The sequence below is a fragment of the Syngnathus typhle genome, linkage group LG11 (assembly GCF_033458585.1).
Source record: "Syngnathus typhle isolate RoL2023-S1 ecotype Sweden linkage group LG11, RoL_Styp_1.0, whole genome shotgun sequence".
Lineage (NCBI taxonomy): Eukaryota > Metazoa > Chordata > Actinopteri > Syngnathiformes > Syngnathidae > Syngnathus > Syngnathus typhle.
Genome location: NC_083748.1, coordinates 5,908,357 through 5,919,244, shown reverse-complemented (window position 1 = coordinate 5,919,244; position 10,888 = coordinate 5,908,357). Strand labels below are relative to the sequence as shown.

General features: G+C 40.1%; 2 protein-coding genes and 1 long non-coding RNA gene across 8 annotated transcripts; 1 reads left to right on the top strand and 2 right to left on the bottom strand.

Moving 5' to 3' along the window:
- Nucleotides 1–1,498: 1,498 nt before the first annotated feature.
- Nucleotides 1,499–3,210, bottom strand: LOC133162333 (cytokine-inducible SH2-containing protein-like). The gene is made up of 3 exons (XM_061291459.1): nucleotides 3,031–3,210; nucleotides 2,465–2,602; nucleotides 1,499–2,249 (listed from the first exon to the last, which is right to left on the bottom strand). Exons 2-3 carry the CDS (start codon nucleotides 2,598–2,600, stop codon nucleotides 1,735–1,737), a joined length of 651 nt encoding a protein of 216 aa, XP_061147443.1. The 5' UTR covers nucleotides 2,601–2,602; nucleotides 3,031–3,210; the 3' UTR covers nucleotides 1,499–1,734.
- On the top strand, nucleotides 2,134–7,756 carry LOC133162344 (uncharacterized). The gene is made up of 3 exons (XR_009716205.1): nucleotides 2,134–2,275; nucleotides 6,147–6,344; nucleotides 7,155–7,756. It is a non-coding gene; the product is annotated as an uncharacterized LOC133162344 (long non-coding RNA).
- On the bottom strand, nucleotides 4,040–10,875 carry LOC133162319 (twinfilin-2-like). 6 transcript variants are annotated; one of them, XM_061291443.1, is made up of 17 exons: nucleotides 10,399–10,875; nucleotides 10,109–10,212; nucleotides 9,831–9,897; nucleotides 9,656–9,755; nucleotides 9,432–9,548; nucleotides 9,162–9,311; nucleotides 9,013–9,082; nucleotides 8,791–8,933; nucleotides 6,154–6,327; nucleotides 5,798–5,893; nucleotides 5,624–5,728; nucleotides 5,541–5,555; nucleotides 5,391–5,426; nucleotides 5,138–5,257; nucleotides 4,914–5,064; nucleotides 4,604–4,725; nucleotides 4,040–4,536 (listed from the first exon to the last, which is right to left on the bottom strand). In XM_061291443.1, exons 1-17 carry the CDS (start codon nucleotides 10,557–10,559, stop codon nucleotides 4,369–4,371), a joined length of 1,899 nt encoding a protein of 632 aa, XP_061147427.1. In that variant the 5' UTR covers nucleotides 10,560–10,875; the 3' UTR covers nucleotides 4,040–4,368. The 6 variants fall into 6 exon arrangements, 5 of the variants coding, with proteins under 5 accessions (XP_061147427.1, XP_061147421.1, XP_061147422.1 ...); XM_061291437.1 differs by lacking the exons at nucleotides 8,791–8,933; nucleotides 9,013–9,082; nucleotides 9,162–9,311; ... (3 more) ...; nucleotides 10,109–10,212; nucleotides 10,399–10,875 and adding exons at nucleotides 6,398–6,475; nucleotides 7,120–7,256 and having other exon boundaries at nucleotides 6,154–6,332; XR_009716204.1 differs by lacking the exons at nucleotides 4,040–4,536; nucleotides 4,604–4,725; nucleotides 4,914–5,064; ... (4 more) ...; nucleotides 5,798–5,893; nucleotides 6,154–6,327 and adding exons at nucleotides 7,201–7,340; nucleotides 7,431–7,481; nucleotides 8,463–8,503.
- Between the last annotated feature and the right edge of the window lie 13 nt (nucleotides 10,876–10,888).

The following is a 10,888-nucleotide window of genomic DNA, read 5'->3' as shown; positions in this document are numbered from 1 at the left end:
AGCAAATAACAAAATGCGTATTACAGGTAATATTTTATTTCACAACACTTTGCCTTGTTCCTTTCGTCTCTGCTGTTCATTTCAAACACGCTCCATACGACCGCAATGCTCTTGTATCAGACGCTCGCTCGATCACCTGCTAGTTTGCCATCTGTCACAATGTACCCTACACAAATCCGAAACATTTGTTGCGGCTCAGAGTCACGACGAGGGGCAAGTTTTGGTTTCCAAGGGTGTTTTTATTCCTCTTCAACGTCTCTCCCATACAGAGCCGCCGTGTGCGCACGGAGCGCGGTGGTGCGTTTAGGGGCAGTCGGAGAAATCAACGCCAACAAAAAAAATGACATCCAGCCTAGTTAAGACCATACCAAAGACTTTAAAAATGGGACCCATTGCCTCCCTGCGTGTGTGACGATCTTTGGGACTTAAAAAAAATAAAAATAAAAAATAAAAATTAAAATTTTTTTTTTTAAAAATTCATAAAAATTGGGTGCGTATTATACATGGGTACAAGCTTTTTTCCAGCATCAGCATGCCATTGTTAGGGGTGCGTACTATACATGGGGGCGCACTATACACGGAAAAAAACGGTACAATTACAACATGATGATTATTTTGTCGGGGTGTGTGAGGTGATTTAAATTTGTTTTGGGCCGAGCCAGGTCATGGCTTGTTCACAGCTGGCGAAGCGAGCCGTGGGCTCATAACTAATCCCGCTAAGAGGCTTTCTCAGAACTGCTCAGTTTTACCACTTAGAACGCTAACACACACACATCAGCAATTTCCTCACTCTGCTGCAGTTCAACAGCGGGGGAAAAGGAAAAACATGAGCAACACGGAGGCCTATAGTAATTCTAAGAAATCTCGGGGCATGTGAGTCTCATTTCGTACAAACAGTGATGACCTCAAGATGGCTTTGTTTTCTGCCAGTTCCAGCAATAAAATGGTAGTTTTAAGAAGTATGAAATCACAATGTTTCACGTTTAAGATGATTGGCAGAGTCCCAAATATGCTCCCAGATTCATAGTGTGAATCTGTGAATCAGTGAATCACTGTGAATATGATTTTACACACATATTTGACACATTTTGTTATTCAAGCATAACATTTAGTAACTATTGAAACATTGTGCAAGAATTCAAAGTAATACATGAAAAATATGAATTTGGCATCATGATAAATGTGCTTTTCAATCATTTTGGTTCAGTACATTTGATTATTTAAAAAAAAAGATAGCAATGTCAGAAAAAGAAGAACTTCTACATACAGGTTTATTTAACTTCTGCAGTAAGTCATAGGCTGGATGATCCTGCTTAGATTAGTCATTTTTATATTTTTTTTAAATTTTGACCCCAAAAAAAAAAACGCCCGATGGAAAAATTAAATTATGCTGGAAGGATCAACTAGGATTAAAGTCTGAAATATGAGCCGTTTTGAGGAAGTTTTTTGCATGAGCAATCTTTTTTTTTTCATTTTCTTCAAGACATACCTCACATGATGAATACAGAACCTCCTTTATTTCCTCTTCAAACACTGTACAGTAAGACGATCACTCTTTACAGTCATTAAAATTGAATTTTTGGAAAACACTAAGCCTGAGGAAGATGAAAACAGAAGCCTTGTGTGTCATAAGGCCATTGTGGAGGACAAAAATATTCCGTCATCCTACATTCCGTGAATCTCTCAACACCTGCTTAGTTGCTGATCCCACCCATAGACCTGTCTCAGAGACCCTCATATATGGAAAGGGTAGTCGTGCAAGTAGTTCAGAAGAGGCTTGGGGAGGGGCAGCTGCTGGGGGCAGTTTGTATTTCTGTTGATGATGAGTCGTGCCAGGTGCTGCAATGGCGGGAATGTCTCTGGTTTGTGAAGTGGACGCGACAGCCTCAGGATCACGCCGCTGTCCTTGGCAGGGGAGGACTGGAGGTGATCAGGGGATATCTTGGAGAGGTGATTGTTCTCAGATGCCGTCCGGCCTTGGGGTGTGTGTCCCGAGCTAATGTAGCGCTGGACGAGACTGACCACGTCGGGGAAGGACTGCAGGTGAGGCAGCTCGGGATTGAGAGAGTCCAGCCAGAAAGAACCGCTCTTGTATTGTATTCGGACGCTGGTCGGACCACAGTGGGTCATCACTGACAGCGCCACCATGTACTGAGGGTGACTGCTGTCCCGCACCAGGAACGTACCTTCAGACTTTGCCAAGAGTTTTTCCCGAGCTTGACTTGCCGAGATGGAACCCCAATACCAGCCTGCAATGATAATTTTGTATTTAAAGGTAGGCATTAACCATGTTATTATATTTCTTAAATATATTTTAATGTTGTTGTAAACGACGACAAAAAAATGTGTGGAAAACTGAGGTAATTCAACTTCAAGTTAAGAAATTATGATATATTGCCTGTATACCAAATGACTGCTTTATGGTAGAAATAGAGATTTAAATGCACTGTAATGCCCAAAGCACCTGAGGTTTGTAAATATTGGAAGGTGGTGGCGATGCAGGACAGATCCTCATCTTGATTGCAGGGGGTCTGGGGTGGATATGTGCTGCACGGACCCGGGTCCACATGATGGGTTGTGGTCACAGCCGGGGAAACCATGTCTGACAGGACACACGTACATGTTAGTAATTCGAATGCCGTCACAGATCATTTCGTGTACTGGGGGGATATCATCCAATTTCACTTAATTTACTGCAAGTAATGTAGACCCATTTTCATTTTAGTAGTGTATCATGCGATTTTTAATCCTGTAAAATATGTGCCTTGATTCAAGAAAAGTTCAGAAACAATCGCGCTACTGTGTATAGGCAACTACATATGAGGTCATGACCTAATTCAATTCAGTATTTAAATTTAAATGATACAAGTTAAGCACCACAATTGTTATCAATAACAATAAAATCAGCAGAGATGAAAATCACCAAAGAATACAGTGCGATAACAACGATCCACGTCTCACAAACACCACCAACGACTTGAACATAAACAAGAAAAAGCATTAACATGTATTTCTTGGCGAAGCGCTCACCTTTGATCACAATTTAATCATAAAAATTGAAGGCAAAATCCAGCGAAATCGCCCGTACGGATCCTAATTTCACTGAAGCTCGGACCCAGAAAACAAGTGAGTTTGCGTGAAACTAGCAGAGGTTCCAGGAATCTGCTTTGCCAGAAAGGTTTTGCGTTTCAGTGCAGCTGACACGCGATTTACTGCAACGCTGCCTTAACTGCACTTCTTGCGCTCTTCAAAATAAAACATGGACGCAATTATTTTGCAAACAAACAATAGACAATCGGGACCCTTTAGTATTTACTGTTTTTTTAACTTGACAGTTTCTTTGTCTGTCAAATTTGCACGATAACGAATCTTAGATTCCACAATTGAAAATGAAAGAAGTCTGGTCCCGGAAAATGTCTTCAAGCCGAGGTTCAACATCAAGCATTATAATTCATTCCTAAATATTTTGTTTGCCTGTCAAACTATTTCCTCTTCAGCTTGTCTACGTTTGAACCGTGCTGCAACCCAGCTTTATTTTGAAGAGATGACATAATAGTTCCGATGTGTCTGACTTATAACTTGATCAATCCTAATTCTGCAACATATTGTATGTGTACACTGTATAAATACTGTAATATATATATGGAAAAATAAATTATGATATCTATCTATCTATCTATCTATCTATCTATCTATCTATCTATCTATCTATCTATCTATCTATCTATCTATCTATCTATCTATCTATCTATCTATCTATCTATCTATATACGTATATACTGTGTGTGTGTGTGTGTGTATATATATATATATATATATACACATTATACAGTATTTAGACAGTATACATATACAGTATGTTGCAGAATAATGTGAATGCTTCTATTAGTTCGCAACCGTGGCGGCGTTACAATTTGCTTGAAGAAATCCTTCTCGGAATACAAGCATGCGCACACAAAGAGCGACACGTAGCAAACTTGAAGCAAGTCTTTGAATCCACATGATGGAGACTTATTTTACCACAAGTACACAAATGCACCAGAGGATAAAGAATATATTTTATTGTGAAGATCATCCTCGTGAAACGTGTGTGTGATTGAAACAAACACATGCACTGTGTTCAATCTTGGACAGGTGCCATGATGTTAAAATAGGATAATAATCAATCATACAACAAACTTCAAAGACATTCCTGCTGTCACCAAGAATGATTAATGTGAATCATTGATGAAGAAAGCATAGCAGAGCAATACATCCAAGCCTGCAAGTTAAAGGAGACATATAATGGAAATGGTATTTTTCAATTTTATACAAACACTTGGATGTCCGGAGTGTGAGCCCCCCATCAAGTGTGTGTGTGTTGTGTGTTCAAATTTCTTCACCGTTCTCTCCCGCGCCCTTGATAAGACGTTTGTTGCCCTTCTTGCCGCCTGGTCCACGAGGTTTAGCAAACGCTTGCTTCAAGGCGTGCTCCATCGGGTGGACCTCCTCATACAGGAAGTCTTCTGTCAGGCTGTCACCACTATCGATCTCCATCTGTACATATATCAATTCACCCATGCATTTCGTTATTCATATTCATTCTAATTTCAAAACTCCGTACCTTTTTGGTCACTTCCAGCTGGTAATCTTTCTCCACCTCCTCCAGGAGCCTGTTCTTGCAGCTGGAGTACAACATTCGCTCTTTTATACTGCAGGTGTACCCGGGCATGGAATATATGAACACTGGAAGAGAAGTCAATCACAGCACTTACTGTTTTGCAATTTTCACTTCTGATTTCACCGTGATTTAAGTATTTTCATTAAAACTGAAATAGCTGCCAAAAACAACACAGTTCAGCAAGTGTACGGTCCACTCAACTATGCTCCAGATCTTTGAAATACGAGCAGCACCATGATGGTTGCATACTGACCCAGTGCCTCTTGAGTGCGGCCCTGGTGAGAATGTTTGAAGTTGAAGAAGTGATATCTGGGGGAATCCGTGGGGATCCTGTACGGGAGCTCGCGGGTCTCCGTTGGTTTGGTGTGAACCAGCTCAATGGTCTCTTTCTCCACATCCAACCTCTGCAATACGACACAAAGTCACTCAAGCACTAGTTTTGCGACATTTTGAATGGACGGTTGCATCAGAGCTGACCAGTTGTATGTAGTTGATGCGTTTCTGCTTCAGCTGCTGAAGAGCTCGCTTGGCCTCTTCTTGTAAAGGGAACGCGAGACCCTGAGAGACTCTTTTGTCTATACCGAACTCCACTGGAACCTAACCCGCAAGCAATCATATAACAACTCATGTCAGACTGTGGATGGATAGGAAGTAAAAAATGATGAAGTAGTGAAATAAAATTCAGATATTTTTGTTTAATCAAATACAACTTTTACATAATGGTACATACTCTAGCACGTGGAATCCCAATACGTCTACGCTCATCCTGTGGATGACAGAATAAAGCTTGTGTAATTGATAAAATACACACACACAAAAAACATAGACAAAAACTAAAATGCATGTATATATACACACACAGGCAAAAACATAAACTTACCCATACAACTTTATCCTGCAGGGAAAAGGGAAACACAAAGTTGATTTGACATTTCTACTTAAAATTCAAAATCACTTCTTCACCTCTGTGACTCGAATTCGTTGTAGTTCCTGTTCGGCTGCTGTGAGTGGCGCAGGAGAACAGGAGGAGGTCATGTGACGCAAGTAACCCTGGAAGCACACGTCATCCTGCCGATAGAAACAAAAGAAGAAGAAAGTTACTTGAAGGATACTTATTTGTTTTTGTTTGTTACTAACCTCCATTGTACCAAACAACTCATCTTTAATGTGACCTCCTCCGAATTCTTTCTTCAATGTGGCACGAGTGGCAGCGTAAACCATCTTCTGTCTGACCTGCGTGGTACAGAGGTGATTATAAAATGCGACCAAAAAAATGTCACGAAAAGCCTCCTTGAAATTTATTCGGGGTTAATCAAAGGCAGTTGTGTGCCGACTGACAATTAGCACAAGTTTCATCTGATTCATTCAGTCTGAGCATATAGCCACATCCCCAGTTAGAAGTGGGTGTGCACACTTATGCAACCATATCATTTGAATTGCTAATGTTTACTTCCCCTCCCTTCCTTCCTGGCGTACTGTACATCAGGACGTACTGGTGACTGGTCGGGTGACCAAGCGATGAAGATCCACTCGTATCCCAGCGTATTCTGCGAATCCAGTCGGTAGAGGATGTAGCATGGCTGCTGTGGCGTGAGCAGAGGTAACAGGAAGTGGTCATAGTCCTTGTCCCAGCTTTCTACTGGCTGTCCGCATGACTCCAGCATCAACTCCTCTGCAGACAAAAGTAAAATTTTAAGTTATCCCATGTCTCCAAATAAATACACATGGCGAGATTACCATTTTGGATGACAATCTTCATTATCCTGATGGCACCTCCCCTTGCTTGGGCCAGGAAGTCTTTAAGCTCCGATGTAGCTAAAGTCATCCAAAATATAGCAGACAATGTAAAAAAGCTCTACCAGATGGTGCTGAACATTTAAAAAAAAATACACAATTACATTGAACTGCTTCTGACAACTCAAAAACGTAAATAGAGAATATGTAAATGCATTTATTTATTATTATATCGGGCGAAGCTAGTGACACCAAAAGAACCTGAGACACCACAGTGACAACATATGATCCAGCCCGGAGTCATACTACCTCCACAAAACGACTCAAACTGAGATGTTAAATTAGGAAAATAAAAAATCAATCTATCAAGAAAAACACCCTCTTTAATCCCTAAATCCCGAACGCTTCAATTTGGTCTTGAAAATTAGATCTGGAGCTGTGTTATGTGTCACCATAGATACCAAACACAGCACTCTCGTGAATAATATATGATCAGGTGAGAAAGGTGTCCTTCAGGCCGACCGTCCCTTTGTGCTCCTGTTACCAAACGCCAGAACATTTATTCTGTGCAAAATCCTTAAAATGGTGAATTTAACATTTAAGATATTATTTTTAAAAAAAACAGACATCATAAAATAGATCACTAGTTATGAGGTTAAAATCCTACATTTTAAATAGTACAGTACAAAACAGGTAACTAAGCAAACATATAAAAACATGCATACCATTGATCCCAGTTTGGTGTGACATATTTTGGCAGTCAGATGTCAGTTTCATGGAAGGAGCAGCTCCAGATCTGCTTCGGTCCTCGTTCGTCTGGTTCTGCAGGAAGTCGACCTGTCCGGTTGCCGCTGATGGCAGACAGATGGACCCACGCACACAGAGTGACACCAGCTCTCCAGGCGGACGCTGGAGATTCTTCACACCTGAAATGCAATCTGCGGAACTGGGAGGCGGATGAATAATATTGTGCCTGTCAGTGGATATGGCAGCTTGACCACTGATCTAAAACCCCCTGTGGATCACTGACCACAACCTCAAGTCTGCTGGCTTGGTGGGCCGTGGGTGTTGTTTTTGTGTAGCTGACCTGTGAAGCAGAATTCCGAGTTACTTAGTAGTTATTATCTAGCCCATTAATGATGTCTATATGTCTATAAGGATGCCACAATTTACAAAAGAGCTGAGTACATCTATTTCTAGTTGTTTGAGTTCCATTTTCTTTTTGCCATCAGTAACAACCTTCTGTGGTGTTAAAAGGGACAAGAATTTCTCATTAATCCCAAATTCATTGAAACACACGATATTGAAAGGCATCTTTTTTTTAATTATTTAATAAAAAATGGTTGAGTTTTTTTCAAGAAATAGGTTACACTGTTTAAAACCTATACAAAGACATGCACTTGACATAATTTCAATATGGACATACACGCACAGACACCGTACCACTAACAGGTTGGGGTTAAATGCCTTGCAAATTAGCATCTCTATCTAAGAAACAAATTATGAATGAATGCAATGTGCTAGTTCACATCCATGAGCACACACAAAAGTGTGTAGTAGTGAGGTTACCTGACAGGATCGTGTATTATTTATTTAGGGCTGAGTACATAACCCAAGCATTCATACATTTTTTATATGACCAGCCTCCCACCCCTACTCACACACATTACACTTACATAAAAAACTTCAAGCTAATGAGATATGTTAACGGATCTTGCACCAAAACAATAATTTTAAAGGAAAGAAAAAAATAGGCCTAAAATTGTTTCAGCTTTTATAAAATAACAGACTTCATACAAATCAAATGTGGCTCATTTGTTTGTGGACAAGTACAAATAACTGAATTGCCCCTGTAAAAACGGTCCAAGAGTAGTAATGATTTGAAAATGTATAATTTGCATTTTTCTAAAATTAATAACGGGGTATTATCAAAAAGTATGAATTCGAACATTAAAATGAAGAAACACTGTTAAAAATGAAATAGCAAACTGTGCTAAGAGATAAAAAAATATATAGTGACATATACATTTTACAAATTTATAAAAAGAGGTATTGATTAAAATCATACTGAAATCTTTACACGTCGTCAACATTCGGGAGCCAGAATTTCTGCAGAGAGGACAAGAAAAGCACATTATTAGAGAGACCTTGTGGACAAATGTAGGTTGCTGTGGATACAAGTTGACATGTCGCCCTAACTACTGCGCAACGAGCCATTAATAATGTATTTCGACATCAACAACACAAACGGCAGAATTCTAGAACTGCAGACCTTCAGACATGCTAAACACTAAGAAGCCCCATTAAACTCTATTGTGCACCAATCTTTGTGTTTATATGCGACACAAACGTGTAATTAGCATTTGAGCAGAGGATCCAACAATTTACTATCTCACCATGTGAGTGCAGGCAGTGGCAAAAGTCATGTACAATGGGTTGAATTGCACAACGCTGATGGGTCCCGGATGTTTCCCATCCAGCACAGCGACCTTCATCCCGTTCTCTGTGCTCCAAACGTGAACTCTCCCGTCCTCTGAGCCTGGAAGGAGAAGGGAAGGTATGTTAAAGTCACATGGCAATTCTCATAGAAAGAGAGAGAAACAGAAAAAAATGTTTACCGATCATGACAAAATGCGAGTCGGGGGTGAAACAAGCCTCCAGGTTTAAGCCTGTGCTGTTGTTGTAGCCCTTGAATGAGCAAAAAGACACAAGTTCAAATAGAATACAGATTCTGACTGGTTCCATAGCAGAAGTGGAAGGCTCTTACAGAAAATATGTGAATCACGTCTCCAGTGAAAGCGTTGAGGATGCCGATCATTCCCCCATTGGTAGAGATGAGAATGAGTTTGCCATCATTACTGAACTTCAGTCCGGTCCAGTGACGATTCAGCGTCGCCTCAAAGGACTTAAATGGACCCTTTAAAAAAAAAGGTGCACAAACCTATCTGTAAGTTTTTAAACATGCAATCAGAATTAACTGTTGAACATCAGAGCAGAAGTTACAAGCTAACACAGACTAAACTCGTATCAAGTGTACCTTGGCAAAAGCGCGGACATCGTACAGTTTAATGGACTTTGAATCGACCCCTGCACCAAAAATGACCCCTTCTGGGTCATAAGAACAAAGGGGTCTGTCAAGGGGGTCGGTTCGACCCTGGAACACACAAACCAAATATGTCTTGTGATATGTACTATGTATGCAGTATAGGTCGAAATACAGTATAGGCTCAAACTTTTCAAATTTTTTTTCAAGTGAATCACCTGAACATGCGGAGTCCGTAGATCCCAGATGAGGATTGTCTTATCCAAGGAAGCAGAGATGAACATTCTGTCCACAGGCGACATAGAGAGAGCTGTAACTCTGTAAAGCAATTATTGAATGACGTAAAACATTCAAAAGTACATACCGAAATAAATGTGTTGTGCTTTTACTCACTTTGCGGTGTGGCCGGAGAAGTATGTGATGAAATTGTTGTTAGTCAGTGACAGATATCGTATTGTATCTACAATTAAAGTAAAAAAAAAAATAAAATAATGCAGTGTTACCTAAAATTAAGAGTGTCCTAGTTTACAAGTTTGCTGAGATACAATTCAACATTTGATCAGATGCCCTCTGTGTTGTTCGTAAGTCAAGGCGCCGATGTATTATTGGGTTCCACAATATACTTATTAAATTATTCCACATTTCCTCATTCACAGTGTGGATTTATTTACCATCCAACTTGTTGGAACTATAGATGACTTTTTCGGGATCTCCAAATGTGTAACGGATCAAGTCGACTCCATACTTCTTGCTGTAAAGCGGACGATCAAGCGGCCTGAGATGAGATCATTGCAAAGTTAAACACCACCAAAAAATGCAAATCATGAAATTAAGTCGGTCTACCTGTGCAGTCTAACGAGTCATCAAATGTTTGACCTTCTCTATTAGAATTGATAACACATGCAAGACTCACATTGCAAATAAAATTGAAAAGTGATGCAAAATTCGAATGCATACTTACGTTCCTTGGGTCATATCATACAAAACAATGCTGTCGTCGTTGCTGCTTGAAATCGCGCTCTCACCATTCCAACAGTACTCAAAACAATTGACTTTATCTGAATTGCATTGATATTTTCTCGCAACCCTGAAACTCCTCAACACACTGTCCGTGATTTTCATGTTCGCAAAATCGCTACAGAAACGTGACTATTAAATGTACATTAAACCTAAGCTGGATGTAACTCGATCATTTATTCCCATCACGCCAGTGCGACTTGCATTTAATGCTGCAATTGAAAGCAACTCGTTTTAAAACGGAAACTACCACACATCGCACAGAATCTCAAGAAATAGTACGTTTATTTCTTGCAAAGCAACTTCGTAAACAGGCGGGTTTTTCCGGTGACATTGCGATAAACCCATGAAAAAGCAAGATACTACGGAGTCATAAAAGAAACGCACCAACATTTACGGAACTCACACTGCAAGCCCGGAAGTTATACCCTGTT